Raw genomic sequence first — 18,004 nt, 5'->3', positions numbered from 1 at the left:
ACTCATATCAAGCAACATACTCTGCTAACAAAGGCAAAAGAGATTTTCAAATACACCAATAAACTTCCAAAAAATTTAAAAAAGCAAAGGGGACTTGCTTTTGTTTTAATGCAATACATTTAAAATAAAATTCATAACTTCAACAAAATGACATTTTAGTTCAGAATGCACAGTATGTGCAAGGACACCATAACAGCCCCGTGGTTGGTGCTCTGCCCTGCAAAGCTCAGGTCTAAGTTCACAAGTATGTTCTCTTGCTAACCAAACAGCGAGGGATGATGAGAATGCAGCGATAGAGCACTCGGCTTTGGGGGAAAAGAGCTGCTTGTGTTGATAATAGTAATCTAGGTCCTGATCCATAGTCCACTGGAGTCACTGCCTCCTGTCTGCCTTGATGGGCAGAGGGCCTTATGGTTCTCTTAAGAGTCCAATCCAGCCTTGCTCAGAAGGAACCTTACTGCAACATGGAACCAGGGAACATTGGCAGCAATAGAGAACTACAGAAAATCCAAAGAGGAGGGGATAAAAGCATATAAAGCCAAATCCTGCTTACTCTGCTCATGAGAGTAACCCCTTTGGCTTCAGTTAGACTGCTGATATGAGTAAGGTGTTCAGGGTTTGGCCTAAGACCTGCATCTGTGCCTTGCTTTACTGTAGCTAATGTTCTGAAAAAGTACCTGGTGGTTTAATATTTTAGTTGTGTGCTATTTTTATATCGTACTGAAACCTTCTTATTGTTTCAGGAGCCCTTGTTTGCTGCCCGAGTTGTTTATGATCTTCTATTTTATTTCATCGTCATAATTATTGTTCTGAACCTCATCTTTGGAGTCATCATTGATACATTTGCTGACCTTAGGAGTGAAAAACAGAAGAAAGAGGAAATCTTAAAGACAACCTGTTTTATTTGCGGTGGGTGCTATTGAGCTACAGTGGCATTTGGTGGGGAAAGCTCTATAAATGAGAGAGAGTCTGAAGGGCAGTCATCCCTTGAAAAGTAACATGTAAAAACGATAGAGTGGGATTGTACATTTCTTCCTTCCTGGCAGCAGTTTACAAGTCAAAAGATGACTTTTCTAACAACTGGCTCTGTGAGTTCCGCTTGGGATCTGAGAGTCAAGCTGTATTCATCCCACTGTTTGCATCGTCACCAATAATGAAGGCTCTGCAGTTGGAGCGCAGCTATTGATGTTGTTGAATCGCGAAACAGATAAAAATACAACACACTCTTCTGTAGCAGTACAGGCTCCAGGATGTTAATTGTAGCACAGCCTGTCCACTTGATAAGGAGATGTGACTCTGAAGAGACACAGGAGCAGATAAATTGAATAAGAGGTGTCATTACATAGAACTTTTCTGATTATGATTCACCCTTGCTGGTGCAGAGAGATGCAAATCACACCTCCCCATTCTAAGAAGGAACCCTATACCCACTGGAAGATTTCACATGAGGGAAGCTATCTCTGCTCAGGTCTCCATAGCAGAGCAGATTGGGGAAATTGTAACAGATTAAATAATTCCATGCATCCCTGTCCTCCCTGGGCATGACACTCAGCCATAGTTTTTAATCTATTGCACAAGTGGTTACAACGAACAGTTTTTCTCATGACTTGAGCCTCAATCCTGCAAAGACTTACATGCATTTAAGCACACAAGCAGTCCCTCTGAAGCTTCAGTAGGGCTATTCACATGCTTAAAACTAAGCATGTTCATAAATCTATGCAAGATCAGGGCCTATGTGGCAATACTACATGTTAATTTACACAGCTCATATCTATAGTCTATTTTTTGCAGGATCAGAGCCAAAGCTTGTAAAGTACTTTATACCTCAGGACAGAAGGCACTATAAAAGTGTAAGATATTTAATTATATTGTTGTTATTAAGAAGGAATATCATGAAAGAATAAATATGGGGCTGAAATAATTTTGTCAGAAATGCTTTAGTGGCTGGAGGTCTTGCATAGCAGTCACTGTTTGTAATTATAGCTTTTAAATTAACATCCTTTCTCTGACATTTTTCAGAGTTTATTTTTACACTGGCAATGAAGATAAATGTTGATCAGGTGGAATATCACGTTATGTTTTGTGTCTTTTGCAGGACTTGAGAGAGACAAGTTTGACAATAAGACCGTTTCATTTGAGGAGCACATAAAGTCAGAACACAACATGTGGCATTATTTGTACTTTATCGTTCTGGTCAAAGTGAAAGACCCAACCGAATACACTGGTCCTGAAAGTTACGTGGCTCAAATGATTGTGGTGAGTCATTTGCATGAGCTGTGCTTTATGCAGTTGAAAGATGTTCCTTGTAGATATAGCAGGGAAGTGTTTTTCCTTAACAATGAGAAGCTTTGATCTCTATTTTTAAAGACATTTTTATATGTCTGCGATGGACTGTAGCAAAGCCCAATCTCCATCATAATGAACAAGATAAAGGCTACAGTCTTTACATTGGCTCTCCTTCTCTGTGGGTTCCCCTCATTAGCCAAACCAGCCCGAAGAACATGGATCAGAACATCTGCTACTACTCCTTTGTCCAGGATCACTGGGCTGCTGTCCAGCAAAATAACCCCTGCTGAGTAACAGAATACAGGGTCAGCACTGAAAAGTAGCTCTTTCTCCTACTCCTCCACTGAACTATTAAAAAGACCAAGTAGAGCTGCTGTGGTGATCGGAAAAGCTGGAGGATGTCCTTTGCGGTGGCTTGCACCAGTTTAGATTCCCAGGGAATTACATTCCTGCAGCTGCCTGGCAACCTAGGGGGAGCCATTTGAGGGAGAGATGGCAATGTTGCCATGGCCACCCTCCCTCCGGAGATTTCCACTGGGGAAAGTAGATTTCACTCATAGTCAGGAATCCAGAGCAGCCCCGCCAGAGGCGGCTGTTCAGGAGATATGCCAAATTGGCACAGCCCTAGCTCTCCCTTCCAGATTTCCACTGTTGGCGTCTTCCACTAGGATCTATGGTAGCAGAAGCTGACCTATGAATATGACCAAGGATTGGTATATTTATATCCCAGAAAAGGATGTAGGCAAGAGTGTACCAGGCTCCGTGTGCATTTTTCATTCTCTAGAGGGGGGAGGGATAGCTCAGTGGTTTGAGCATTGGCCTGCTAAACCCAGGGTTGTGAGTTCAGTCCTTGAGGGGGCCACTTGGGGATCTGGGGCAAAATCAGTACTTGGTCCTGCTAGTGAAGGCAGGGGGCTGGACTCGATGACCTTTCAAGGTCCCTTCCAGTTCTAGGAGATAGGATATCTCCATTAATTTATTTATTTCTTCTGATGACTGGCTGATCTTTTGTTGTTGTTCAAGCTGACTTCACTTGCTATTTTAGTCCACAAATCACTTAAGTACCTGCTTAACTTTAAATGTGAGAGTAGTTTCTTTGACTCAAGTGCTTAAAGTTAAGCAGGTGCTTAAGTGCTTTGCTAGAATGGAGTCTTGTTGAATATGAGACATATAATGGTGTCCTGCATACAGGCATGCATTGGGCAGGGACAGAAGAGCAGCCATGTACATAGGAATTTCAAATTGTCTGAGACATCCCCAATCTCTGATTATGAATGCTGCAAGGAAATATTGAATCTGCACTTTCCAATAGGGTGGAAAGAACAGAAAATGAGAGTAAAACTATGTGCACTGCTCCGTGTGGATAAACCATTTGAACATAGTGGCAGAAGCCTTTAAAAGTTACCGTTTGATCTGTTTCCACTTAATCCCAGTGCAAGTGGGTATTTAAAATCATGGACTGACAAAATTACAGGTTAGAGAGTTCTCTCCTGTGCAGTTTCCTCTCTCCCCCTCCAACAATTTTTCGTTTTTAAACTTTGGAAGTATGTTAAGTATTAATATTTATTCCAATGTGTGTATTGATATTCATAGTACATGTTAATCCTCTGATGCCAGCAGTTGGATTTTTCCAATGCAATGCACTAATGTATTTTACATTAGCCCTAATGGCAGGTGCTCCAGACTCACATCTCTAAAATATTAACAAAGGCATCAAACTACCTTTAACCTCAAGTGCTGAATTGATCAGTTTGAAAATCCCACTCCTGTGCTGAGAAGCAGATGGCTTAGCTTGTGGAGGAGTCAGAGTTTGTTACTGGGGGGAATTTTTTTTGAATGGGGAAGTATTGTTTGTTTTTCATAGGGGTATTTAAAAGCAATCATGACTTCAGTGTAAGGAGGCTGCTTCATGCAAGTGTCTACATACTGCTGGCAATGGGAGAGAGCAATAACAGTAGGCCATGATCTAGGAGAGAAAGGAAGTTGGAGGTGGTTGGGAGGGAGGGCAATTTATTTCTCTCAGTGTTCGTTGAAATTCAATTCCCTTGGAAACTTTTTGGCCAGTTCTAGTTAAAATGTCAAGCTCTAGGCAGCCACTCCAGCGGCGCTCGCTGTGGAGGGAAATACAAGGGCTGTTCAAATGGATATGCAGCACTGGAGGGAGAAGTTCTACACCTCAGCACCATCAAGTTGCTGAGCACCCAATCCAGCTAATTCAGTTGGTGCTGAGGAGTTGATCCATCACCCTCCTGGACCATGTCACATTTGTCCATTTACAGACAGTCAGATGGTGATTTTTTTGGACAGCTTCAGTAGCTGTGTAAAACACAGAGAGAGGGATGTGAACATAGTTATTAGCTGTGTAATGGGGTGAACCAAAACCCTGAGGCCTCACACTGCTGAACTTTGAGAGATCATCTCCATACTTTGGGCCTCAGGCTGATCTCTAAGACTCAGACCTTTGGGGTATCATTCAGTGAATGCTGAGGGTTAATGGAGCTCAGCTTCAAGTAGCCTTCCTCCCCCCACCTCCCAGCAGGTATGGAATAGCACGGTATTATTTATTAATTTAAATAGCACTGGAAAGAGGATACTGGAAACATCAGTATTGCACAATCACTGGGGGGGAAATAGACAACATTTCTGGCTGTGCTTGGACCAGAAAATATGATTGGTTGGTGAGATTGATGCATCTTAATCTGTGTGGTGACTGTCTTCCTTCTGTGTCAGTTGTCCAGTGCACTAGCTGTTGTGGGGTCTGGTTAGAGTATTGAGTATATACTTAGAAGTAAAGATGGGATTCATAGATTCTAGGACTGGAAGGGACCTCGAGAGGTCATCGAGTCCAGTCCCCTGCCCGCATGGCAGGACCAAATACTGTCTAGACCATCCCTGATAGACATTTATCTAACCTACTCTTAAATATCTCTAGAGATGGAGATTCCACAACCTCCCTAGGCAATTTATTCCAGTGTTTAACTATCCTGACAGTTAGGAACTTTTTCCTAATGTCCAACCTAGACCTCCCTTGCTGCAGTTTAAGCCCATTGCTTCTAGTTCTATCCTTAGAGGCTAAGGTGAACAAGTTTTCTCCCTCCTCCTTATGACACCCTTTTAGATACCTGAAAACTGCTATCATGTCCCCTCTCAGTCTTCTCTTTTCCAAACTAAACAAACCCAATTCTTTCAGCCTTCCTTCATAGGTCATGTTCTCAAGACCTTTAATCATTCTTGTTGCTCTTCTCTGGACCCTCTCCAATTTCTCCACATCTTTCTTGAAATGCGGTGCCCAGAACTGGACACAATACTCCAGCTGAGGCCTAACCAGAGCAGAGTAGAGTGGAAGAATGACTTCTCGTGTCTTGCTCACAACACACCTGTTAATACATCCCAGAAACATGTTTGCTTTTTTTGCAACAGCATCACACTGTTGACTCATATTTAGCTTGTGGTCCACTATAACCCCTAGATCCCTTTCTGCCGTACTCCTTCCTAGACAGTCTCTTCCCATTCTGTTTGTGTGAAACTGATTTTTTCTTCCTAAGTGGAGCACTTTGCATTTGTCTTTGTTAAACTTCATCCTGTTTAACTCAGACCATTTCTCCAATTTGTCCAGATCATTTTGAATTATGACCCTGTCCTCCAAAGCAGTTGCAATCCCTCCCAGTTTGGTATCATCCGCAAACTTAATAAGCGTACTTTCTATGCCAATATCTAAGTCGTTAATGAAGATATTGAACAGAGCCGGTCCCAAAACAGACCCCTGCGGAACCCCACTCATTATGCCTTTCCAGCAGGATTGGGAACCATTAATAACAACTCTCTGAGTATGGTTATCCAGCCAGTTATGCACCCACCTTATAGTAGTCCCATCTAAATTGTATTTGCCTAGTTTATCGATAAGAATATCATGCGAGACCGTATCAAATGCCTTACTAAAGTCTAGGTATACCACATCCACAGCTTCTCCCTTATCCACAAGACTCGTTATCCTATCGAAGAAAGCTATCAGATTGGTTTGACATAATTTGTTCTTTACAAATCCATGCTGGCTGTTCCCTATCACCTTACCACCTTCCAAGTGTTTGCAGATGATTTCCTTAATTACTTGCTCCATTATCTTCCCTGGCACAGAAGTTAAACTAACTGGTCTGTAGTTTCCTGGGTTGTTTTTATTTCCCTTTTTATAGATGGGCACTATATTTGCCCTTTTCCAGTCTTCTGGAATCTCTCCCATCTCCCATGATTTTCCAAAAATAATAGCTAGAGGCTCAGATACCTCCACTATTAGCTCCTTGAGTATTCTAGGGTGCATTTCATCAGGCCCTGGTGACTTGCAGGCATCTAACTTTTCTAAGTGATTTTTAACTTGTTCTTTTTTAATTTTATCTGCTAAACCTACCCCCTTCCTATTAGCATTCACTGTGTTAGGCATTCCTTCAGACTTCTCGGTGAAGACTGAAACAAAGAAGTCATTAAGCATCTCTGCCATTTCCAAGTTTCCTGATACTGTTTTTCCCTCTTCACTAAGCAGTGGGCCTACCCTGTCTTTGGTCTTCTCTTGCTTCTAATGTATTGATAAAAAGTCTTCTTGTTTCCCTTTATTCCTGTAGCTAGTTTGAGCTCATTTTGTGCCTTTGCCTTTCTAATTTTGCCCCTGCATTGTTTGCCTATATTCATCCTTTGTAATCTGTCCTAGTTTCCATTTTTTATATGACTCCTTTTTATTTTTTAGATCATGCAAGAGCTCATGGTTAAGCCAAGGTGGTCTTTTGCCACATTTTCTATCTTTCCTAACCAGTGGAATAGCTTGCTTTTGGGCCCTTAATAGCGTCCCTTTGAAAAACTGACAACTCTCCTCAGTTGTTTTTCCCCTCAGTCTTGATTCCCATAGGACCTTACCTATCAGCTCTCTAAGCTTCCTGAAATCCATTGTCTCTATTTTGCTGTTCTCCCTTCTACCCTTCCTTAGAATTGCAAACTCTATGATTTCATGATCACTTTCACCCAAGCTGCCTTCTACTTTCAAATTCTCAACGAGTTCCTCCCTATTTGTTAAAATCAAGTCTAGAACAGCTTCCCCCCTAGTAGCTTTTTCAACCTTCTGAAATAAAAAGTTGTCTGCAATGCAGTCCAAGAATTTGTTGGATAGTCTGTGCCCCGCTGTGTTATTTTCCCAACATATATCCGGATAGTTGAAGTCCCCCATCACCACCAAATCTTGGGCTTTGGATGATTTTGTTAGTTGTTTAAAAAAAGCCTCATCCACCTCTTCCACCTGGTTAGGTGGCCTGTAGTAGACTACTAGCATGACATCACCCTTGTTTTTTACCCCTTTTAGCCTAACCCAGAAACTCTTAACACTTCCATCTCCTATGTCCATCTCTACCTCAGTCCAAGTGTGTACATTTAATATACAAGGCAACACCTCCTCCCTTTTTCCCCCGTCTATCCTTCCTGAGCAAGCTGTACCCATCCACACCAACATTCCAATTATGTGTATTATCCCACCAAGTTTCAGTGATGCCAACGATGTCATAGTTGTATTTATTTATTAGCACTTCCAGTTCTTCCTGCTTATTACCCATACTTCTCGCATTTGTATATAGGCATCTAAGATACTGGTTTGATCTTTCCTCCCAGTTTTGTCCTGACCCTCCTTTCTCTCTGCCAATATAGCCCACACTCCCTCTCGTTTCCGACCCATCTCCCAGGTCTCCATGTTCCCCACTTACCTGTGGGCTTTGCTCACTGTCCCCGTCGAACATAGTTTAAAGCCCTCCTCACTAGGTTAGCCAGTCTGTGTCCAAATAGGGTCTTTCCCCTCCTCGAAAGGTGAACGCCATCTCTGCCTAGCAGTCCTTCCTCGAATAGCATCCTGTGGTCTAGGAAGCCAAAGCCCTCCTGGTGACACCATCTTCGCAGCCAGGCATTCACCTCCATGATGCATCTGTCTCTGCCCAGGCCCCTACCTTTGACAGGAAGAATCAAAGAGAATACCACCTGCGCTCCAAACTTCTTCACCCGTACTCCCAGAGCCCTGTAGTCACTCTTGATCTGCTCAGTGTCACACCACACAGTATCATTTGTGCCCACATGGATGAGTAGCATAGGGTAGTAGTCAGAGGGCTGGATAATCCTCGACAATGCCTCCGTAACGTCTCGGATATGGGCTCCCGGCAGGCAGCATACCTCCCGAGATGAAATGTCAGGGCGACAGATGGGCGCCTCCGTCCCCCTCAGCAGAGAGTCTCCGACCACCACTACCCTACGTTTCCTATTCGCAGTGGTGGCAGCAGACCTCCCAGCCTTAGGGGTATGAGGCTTCTCCTCCTTTACTGTAGGGGGTGATTCCTTCTTTCCTGTATCAAGAAGAGCATAACGGTTACCTATTACCACAGCGGGAGGGTTCGGAGCAGGGGTGAAGCACTGCCTGCTGCCAGAAGTAACCGGCTGCCAGTGTCCACCTTGAGCCATCTCCTCCTCCACCAGTGGTGTATCAGCAGTCCTGTGTACTGGGACAGCTACCTCAGCTGTCTCCACATGGACACTGTCCAGGAATTGCTCGTGGATTCGGATGCTCCTCAACCTAGCCACCTCCTCCTGTAGCTCTCCCACCTGCTACCTGAGAGATTCCACCAGCAGGCATCTTTCACATTGGATGGTCCCCCCAGCCTGGATATCAGTAAGTGGAAATTGCAAGTTACAGTTGCTGCAAAACCACACCAGGATCTGGGTAGAAGCATCCATGCTCAGGCGCTCTGTCTGGCTACAGGCGCAGGTGGAGGAGACAGAAGCAGTGCTGGCACAGGTGTTGCGGGTCTTCCTAACCATCGTAAGCCTCCCTCTGTCAAACTCCCGTCTGCAGCCCCCTGTCTGCTGAAAGGATTGTTTAAGCAAGAAGTTTAGGTTTTAAGGGGAATAAAGGGAAAACAGATAGAACTGGCAAGGGACCCTCGCCCCCTTCCCACTCCCCTTGCGAAACTCCCTGTTAGCAGCCCCTGGTCGCTTGTGCGCTGCTTTATAAAGCCCTGGCCTGTATGAATGCCCCGTCCACTGATTAAGGCTCAGCCACTTACCAGAGGCTTCTAGCTTTCAAACCTTCCTTTGAAGCTCACAGCTTCCAACTGCCAGCCACAGCACACGGTCCTTCAAACAACCAACCAACCAAACAGACTGACAAACACAAGCTCAGCACACAGCAAGTAACCCCCAAACACAAACAAACACACACTACAGACAGTCACTTACCCCAAAAGGGTGCTGTATTGCTCCTTCACCTGGAGAACTCCCTTGCGAAACTCCCTGTTAGCAGCCCCTGTTCGCAAAAGATGTGGTGGTGTTTTTTATAATTTGATTGTAAAAACTTGTACTAGGCTAAAGTTTGGCAAACATGATGTTAAGAAAGAAGGGAAGTGTTTTCCCATGGCATTGAGCTTCATTTTCCCAATTCCTTAGTTAAAATGATAAAGCTATAGATTGTCTGGTGGTGTTTTATACTCCTGTTAACTCAAAGCACAGGTTTGTAAGACTACTGCACAAGTGATGAACATGAAGATTAAAGCTTAAATTTTCAGGCCTTTCTTTTATGGGCATAAACTGCACCCCTGAAAGTTGGACCCTCATTTTGGGACCTGCAAATAAAGTGGATGCAAAATTTTGCTGCAGTAGCCATTGCATTCGTTCCTAGCAAATCAGATAGATGTGAATTAAGCTACTTCATAGTTGTGGGATTAAACAAATGCAGACAAATTGTGCCCACAAAATGGGAGACTAGACTTTCTAAAGCTAGCCCTGAAAGTTCTGTTCTGCAGGTGCACTGGCCACCTTTTGTAGCAAGTTTCATAATGGTTTTTACCAACTTCTCACTACATGTCATAATATAATTAGATGGTATAATTATGTAGTTATTGCTTATGTACACAAATTATGTAATGAATGTTATTAGTGTAATTACATAATTCCACAATCAGCTAAGTACTGTTCTAAAAACCAAAGTGATTGAGACAGTCAAAAGCACAGATGAGGAATGTTGGGTTAGGCCACCCACCTAAAGTAAGGGAATCCACGGTGAAAGATTATAGGCCCTATCCTGCTCCCCTTGAAGCCAGTGAGAGTTTAGGCCCTTCATAGCTAGCTGTAATGGAATACTGCTGTAAAATATCCCATTTCAGCTTGGTGTTCATGCTCCTAATTCTTATCATGGACTTAATACTATTATGACTTCCCCCCAGGCTCATGCTTTGACACATTTGTTGCCAGAAGTGCAAAGCTATATGTAATATAAAAACCAATGAAAAATAAGAAAGCAATTTTTTGGGAGTTCTCAGAACAAGTCACATCAAACATCCCACATATTCTTCTATAAAATCCCTGCCTCCCCTGTCTTTAAAGTTGAATACTGCTACCTCCTCTGAGCAATGGCAAAATACTCCTGTTAGGCATGCAGCAATTCTCCAAAAAGGGCTGTAGTTTTAAAGTTTAATGCGCAGACACCCACTTGGTATCGTTAGATGAGGTATGACACAGAGCTACCGAGCAGTGCTGTAAACCTGTGGGCAAGGTGAAACAAAGTACCCAAAATGAGTGTCATTTTTGCAAAATTCAAGAAACACGACTAGTTTACTGTTTAATTTCAACACCTTAAATGTTGTGTTTATTGGTCAAAGCTACCCAACAAGATCTTAAGATTTGTATTGGTTTGGGATGGGAAAGTCCCCTCCCCCCCCTCCGCCCAGAAATGAGGAGACAAAAATAGCAAATACCAACATTTTATGATTTACTAACATAAAATGTTTTCACATTGGCTATTCTTAATTGTCAAGAAGCATCTCACAAGTCAGTCATTTTCCTCGCACTGCAGGTTGTGTAGCAGTAGATTGCATGTCTGTAGTTTGTACAGCATAGGGGATAGATAATGTGAATTCCTACTGTAATACTTCTCCACTTGTAAGCTTTTTGTACATACAATGTAGCACCTAGTTTGCCTGCTAGAAAGTTTTAGTTTGTAATTGCCTATGCATGCACTACTAGCCTTTGAAATATTCTAGAAACCAGCCTTTTATTTCACTGACACTTATTGCTAACACTGACCAGTACATAACAATACTCACCTTCATATTATGAATATGCAGAAGCTATGAGAGAAGGAAGTGGCCTGACATGAAGTAGTGAAGGCAAAGTCACATCTCTGCCCTGAAGAGGGTTGAAGAGCATGTTACAGCTCTTATCAACAATGTGACAAACTCATTTGATTCTGCGTCACATCCAGGTGCGCTTATCAACGTATCTAGTGGCTTGCATGTAGCAGCAGATGTTGGTGAAGAACAAGTGGACAGATTGAGAGGTGTACTTGATTGTGGTGGGACATGGCGCTGCTTCAGTCCAGTCAAGAAATCTGGCATCAAAGAACATTTGCTAACATGGCCAACATGACCAAATTGAAGTCTGACAAGAAAGGGACAATCACAGGAGCTATCATTCCAGAAATTGTTTTCCGCAGAGCCCTTTCCTTAGCAAGATGCAGAGGTGATATTTCAATGGCAGTTGTTCTTAGTCACCCAATAGGACTTGTGTCTATACCTCTCCTCCATACTTAAGGAATAAGGAGATGGACAAAGTTGAATTAGGGCATCTACTGGAAAAATCTGTGAGCTAAGAGCAGTGTACAGCAGAGATGCCGTGGCTGGAGACAAATTTCACACATTCAGCGAATTGGCTGCTGAGCACTTGAGGCAAGTCCTGTAAGGATTTGACAAAGCTAATTTTGTAATCAACCTCTTTGACAGATGTGAAAACTGCAGAAAGACAGTGCTGGATCTATGTTTGGATGCAAGAAATACCAGGTGATTGTAGATGCCCTGTGCCTCCATGGGAAAAGCTTCTCAATGTGGCATCCAACAAGTAATCACGTATAAAATTCTTTTGTGAATATTTCATTCAGAAATGCATCTGAGTGTAGGAGCACACCCAGAACAGACTCCAGCTTGCTGGAGGTTTTGCCAATGGTGAAGTAGCAAAATCCATCACCAGTAGAGGTACTGAAGAAGCTCAAGACTTCTACAGTACTCATGAGCAAGCAGACAAAGATTTTTCTGCATGCTGTATGTGCCGACATGGCTGTAGATCATCTGAGATAGATATTTTGATCCTTGCTGTTCACTACTTCCCAAAAATGGAACACCCAACCCATGGATAAAAACAGGCACCATTACCAGCACAATGGACAAGTCCCACTCCATACCTGTGCATGCAATTTGTGACGCACTCACTCCTGACTTCTGCAACATAAGTTTCTGCTGTATGTGCATTAACAGGATGTGTCTGTGTCATCCCTGTTTGATGTTGTCAAAAGAGAAGAAGCTTACCACCTCAGAGATCTTGCTAAGTTGGGAGAGAGTGACAGACAAGCCACTATTTCTGCAGCAAGGAATGTGGTAGCAGTGCTGTGTGACCAGAGTGAGACTCAAACTGCTTGTACTTTTTTGATGGCTAGACTGAGGCTCAAGTCACCGGCCCAACTCCCACCATGTGAGGTCAGTTTGGAAGAACATGTCAAAAGAGCATCTTGGCAAACAAAGAATTGGATATCTTTGCACATAGGGGAAGCTAGATATTGGATCACCATTGCAGCATGGGTGGAAAAATGTTAATGAACCACTTCCTGTATTCTTCAAGGGCCCAATGGCATCTGAGCTTCTACAAGACCTTATTTGTGCCTATACCAATAAGGATCACTGCACAATCAACTGTGTCTTTGTCAGAACAATTTTCCCTGCACAGAACTGTGTACATGCCAAGGCAATGAAGACTGGTAACTCATGCACTCTGAGACCGTAATGATGAACAATGCTGTTGACTAGAAATGTCACCAGCACTATTGCATTTCACTGTTACCTATACACATTTGTTGTTCGATTTTTGTTTTACCTTTTAGATTGTGACCTCAAAGCATCACAAAAGAAATCTAGTTTTATGCCTTGAAATAAGTCATTACAAAAAAAACCCACTTTCAAATATCTGCATTCCTTTAACATGTTGGTATAATTGTTTATCCCCATTTCTATGGTAACAGCATCATGTGACAACTCTCCATCATACCTCATTTTAAAGTAGACAAAATAAGCTTTCAGATGATATGTGAGGGTGTGGTGAGTGAGTCAAGGGGGTAGATTAAGTTGACCAAATTGGTGGTGTCTGCTGCTCACCTGTGTCTTCAGGCCTCAAAAGTGCCCTCAGATACTACTGCCATCAGAGAGGATTGAGCCCCAAAGGCAGTTGTCAGGTGCTGCAGGGTGAACAAACTTCCCTTTAGAGGAAGTAGTTAAAGAGGAAGTTACTGAAATAGATGGAGAAAGAGAAAAAATATGTCCCAAAAGCCAGAAGAATGGGGTTCTCAAGGCAAGCCACAGTGGAAGAGAAGTAGTTGTGGAGAAAGGGAAGAGCTGCTTTTTCCTTCCCAATTATATTTAAGTTGGTAATAAAAGTATATATATTAAAGGGGCTGCTTAGTTCATAGCCAGGGATAGTGGCCCCTCTGGGTTTAAAGAAAGGTTTCAGAGTAGCAGCCGTGTTAGTCTGTATCCGCAAAAAGAAGAACAGGAGGACTTGTGGCACCTTAGAGACTAACAAATTTATTAGAGCATAAGCTTTCGTGGACTACAGCCCACTTATGCATCCGAAGAAGTGGGCTGTAGTCCACGAAAGCTTATGCTCTAATAAATTTGTTAGTCTCTAAGGTGCCACAAGTCCTCCTGTTCTTCTTTTTTCTGGGTTTAAAGTGTAACATCCATTGGGTAGTAATACTCAAAGCTTTGACTTCCAGGATTTCTGTAGCCTGCTATCAATCACTTTTTCAACTCATGGGGCAGTAGTTGTCCTGTTAATTCTGTACACCACTCACTAGATTTTATTACACTCTTCGATTGCTAAGCACAATCCAATGGCTGAGACAGAGTCCTACCTCTGAAACAGAGAAACTTTTTAGTGTACGGTGATACAGCACAACAAACTCAGGTCTGAAAGACACTTTGACTGGCTCAATATAAAAAAGCTGTGTTGTTCAATTCTCATAAATACTAGTGCACCTCTAGGTTCCTGATCCAGTAACGCATTGACTTCAATGGGATCATTCATCTGCTGGATCAGGCCTAGGTTGGCTTTATAGGATACTAATAATGCATTTTACTTTGAAATCCAGCCTTCTTCCATAAAATTTAAAAAAAACCCCACAGATGTTATCAAAGCCTCAGTGGTAAGAGAGTGAGACTTATGTATATATCAGAAAGCCATTCAACTTTTTGCTTAATTACTTTTTAATGACTGATAAGATGCATGCCACATTGAGTAATTAGTTACCAAAGTAGTTATACCAAATAGCACAAAATCCTGCTGTTAAATAATATCTGAGGTCTCACTAACAGGGTAATTTCCAAGGAAATGCACTGGGTTTCCATAAAATAAGCAATTAAAGGAATCTGCCTAATTTTCTAACTTATAGCTTGTTTTGAGCCTTACAAAACAGGAAAAGAGTTAGCGTACACAAACCCATGTCATAGAACCTAATAGAATCAGACTTGTGAGTAAAGTTATAGGATTTGTTTCAGGTGGTCTGAGAGCAGGAGATTCTCTCATTTCTCTATTTATTTGTATATTTCTGCAAGGAGTGAGTGAAACTCTCGGGGGTGGGGGGAGGGGAGAGAAGGGGAACTCATCAGGCACCAGACTCGAGCAGTTGCAATATGTGGTCCCCAAATGCAAAAAAGGTATACTTGGCCCTATCTCCCCAGTTTAGCAGGATGTTATCCAGTTCAAGCATGTGTCAAGAGTGAGAGGCCACTGATCTAGGTTACTCTTTAGGGGTATTCCCCCACCTTGTACTAGACCCTTTCCCCTTAAAATAACCAGTCCATAAGTTTGCATTACTGTGCAGGGATCCTATCCTCCAACATGCTAAGCATCTTCCACTTCCATCCAAGGTTTTTCAGTCAACCCACAAGTAGTTTGCTGACCTGGTGTTGTGAGACAGAACAGCTCTGCTTGGCTAGATGATGAGTTGATTAGACATGGGCCCTTCAGAATAGGATACAGGAGGGTAAATTGAGGGATTTCATAGGCTAAGTCCACCTCCAAACAAGCCTGGTTTTGGTGGCTAAAACTTATGCAAGTTATTTCCAGAAATCCAAAATTAGTTATCCATGTGCTGTTGGAATTTAAGACAAAGGGCCTGTTTCCTTTGAAGTTAATATAAACTTTTATATTGACATCAAGGGGACCAGTATCCAATCAGGCTCACCTACAGATGTCATACTAATTTTTCTGCAAATAGCTTTTGCCTTACACATACACACACCTCCCTTGCAGCATGGCACAGGAAGAAATCAAACCAAGAGTTTGTGGGGTTTTTAAAAAAACAAAACCACTTCCTAGTAGAAAAGTTAGCCCATTGCCTGCAGCTATAATGAACTCTTTAAAAATAACAGTCCTGAGATTTTTTTTTTTTCCCAGGGAACAGAAACAGTGATTTGACATAGCCCATGAACAACTAGTCTTTTTGGTCCAACTGGTGGTAGACTGACACAATTCCAGGCTGTCTATTATTTCCTCTGCATTTGAAAGACTTCAATGCCTATCTAGTGACCAACACTAACAGGTTGTAAGGGGCTTACTTCACCTTTAGGCCTTCAAGACTGGTTCTGCGAGGAGAAATACAGGAGAGCGCACCGCTGACATTCTCTGAGAGAGGTCCTCTATTTGGGAACTCACATCCCCTTCTCCTCACTTCCACTTCTTCCCCCCCCCCCCCCCCCCCAATCTGCCAGAGTCCAGGCAGACCTTCCACACATGGCAAAGCTCCTCTTCTTTAAGGCTGTGGAGGAGGATGTAGGCTGAGGTGGGCATAGTTATGGGCAGACTTGTTTATATTGTGATTCTAATGTATGGGATAAACATCCTGAGAGCTGGTTTGTCTCTGAGTTATCCCGAAGACAGAGAGAGTAATACGTGGTGGTTTGGATCACGGCCTAGTGCTATATTTTCAGAAGTTGGCACTAAACAAGATTACATCCTTTATTTTCCTCTCTGTTGTGGGCAGAAAAAAAATATACAAAATCATCTCTCTGTGTTTTATGCTTACTGAATTTGAATAACTTGTGCCTCATTGCACCATTTATCTTTCAGGATCTGTATTATGAGTTGTGTGTCAGATTTTTCTATTTGGTTGCAAGGCTGGTTCATGAAATCACCCCCTCTCTCTCTAGTTTGGTGGATGTTTGTATGATAAAAAGCTAAGATTACATCATTTTTAATAAAGGAGAAGATATATAGCATGTAGAAATCAGATTACCTGTAGAGAAAGAAATCAATCAGGTTGGCAAATGGTATCTGTGGGACAAAGTGTAAAATGTTTGTTGTGTACAATAGTTATTGCAAAAATTTGTTAAGATGGTTAAAAACGCAGTATCAGAAACAGGAACCTTTTTGTTCAATTTAAATGACAGTGATGTATTTTTCACATCATGAAGTCTTGCAATATTACCAGCACAATTGGCTCAGAGGGCATTTTGAGATAAAAGTATATATCCGATTGCAATTTGGATGCAGACAATTTATATGTAATAGAACCCACTACAGTCACCCTACAAAATTCAGTTGATCAGGAATTGCATTACAGTTTTGAAAACTTGGTATCATAGCTTTAAAGAGGCTCTAGAACAAAACAGGAAACTTTAAATGATATTTATTGAACCCCCTTTTTGTGTCCAGTATTAAGATTTTCCTGTTTTGAATGTCCTTGTCATGATTTCACTTGCAGTTCCCAACAGAATAACTCTGGGTACGTGAAACTAAACAGGTGGTTGTTCTCAACATGAAAATGTGACTGGATTGTTCAATATAGAACTGTATTTAAATATTGGTAATTTTTAAAACAGAACTGAGCAGTAGACAGTTCAAATATCCTATGTTTGCAGAAAGAGAGCTAAACAGTATCAGCAGCTAAAGATTCACAAGGTAACTGTTTGTTTTTCTTTTATTGATCTATGTTTACAACATCAAAAATAGAACATCATTCAAGATTTGAGTGAGTTGATATTTTAAACCCAAGACAAACTTTTTCTAGTTTCTGAGCACCTCCTGAAGTTAGTGATTGGTATGTCACAGGAAAACACCCAGTGCCTTGCAGGATCTACTCCAATGCAGGCATATTAGGCAAAACTATCGAAGGGACCTCTCTTTGGCCTTCATTTGTATGCAGGGACCTGTGGATACAGCAAATGAATGCACAAAATCTACATGGGCTAGTGGCCTGCACAATTTGAAAATTTGACCCAGCATGGTTTAAAGTTTGTCATGTTGTTTGGTGTCACTTTTTTAAACCATCAAGTTTGAAGTAAACACAGGATTTTCTTCTCTGCTTTGATTGGTTAGACTAGAATATCTATGTCTGATGAATATTTTTTAAAAATACTATAGTTCTGTAATAAGTTCAATATAGTAAAAAGTTCTAAATAATTCAAAAAAGTGTTGTATTTTAAATTTGATATTGCACTATGTCAAAATGGGCCTAAAACCCAAAATTCAAATCCAGATTTTAAACAGTGTTTGGGAGTATCTCAATTTGGAATAACGCCATTGCAGTTAATGGAATTATATTGCAATGGCATTATTCCAAATTGAGATATAACCTGTGCAACTGAGAACAGAGTCAGGCCTTAAGTAT

General features: G+C 41.9%; 1 protein-coding gene across 15 annotated transcripts in view; it reads left to right on the top strand.

Annotated features, from left to right (window-relative positions):
- Positions 1-18,004, top strand: part of ITPR2 (inositol 1,4,5-trisphosphate receptor type 2) — a 337,706-nt gene that overhangs the window by 306,097 nt on the left and 13,605 nt on the right. For 13 of the 15 annotated variants that reach the window (XM_065569077.1, XM_065569053.1, XM_065569071.1 and 10 more), the window contains 2 exons: positions 744-909; positions 2,096-2,256. In XM_065569077.1, the coding sequence (XP_065425149.1) occupies positions 744-909; positions 2,096-2,256 (327 nt within the window). The other 2 variants (XM_065569081.1, XM_065569085.1) reach the window with 2 other exon arrangements.

The sequence above is a fragment of the Chrysemys picta genome, chromosome 1, assembly GCF_011386835.1.
Source record: "Chrysemys picta bellii isolate R12L10 chromosome 1, ASM1138683v2, whole genome shotgun sequence".
Taxonomy (NCBI): Eukaryota; Metazoa; Chordata; order Testudines; family Emydidae; genus Chrysemys; species Chrysemys picta.
Note: the sequence above shows the minus strand (reverse complement) of the source record. Positions and strands in the feature narration are given on the sequence as shown.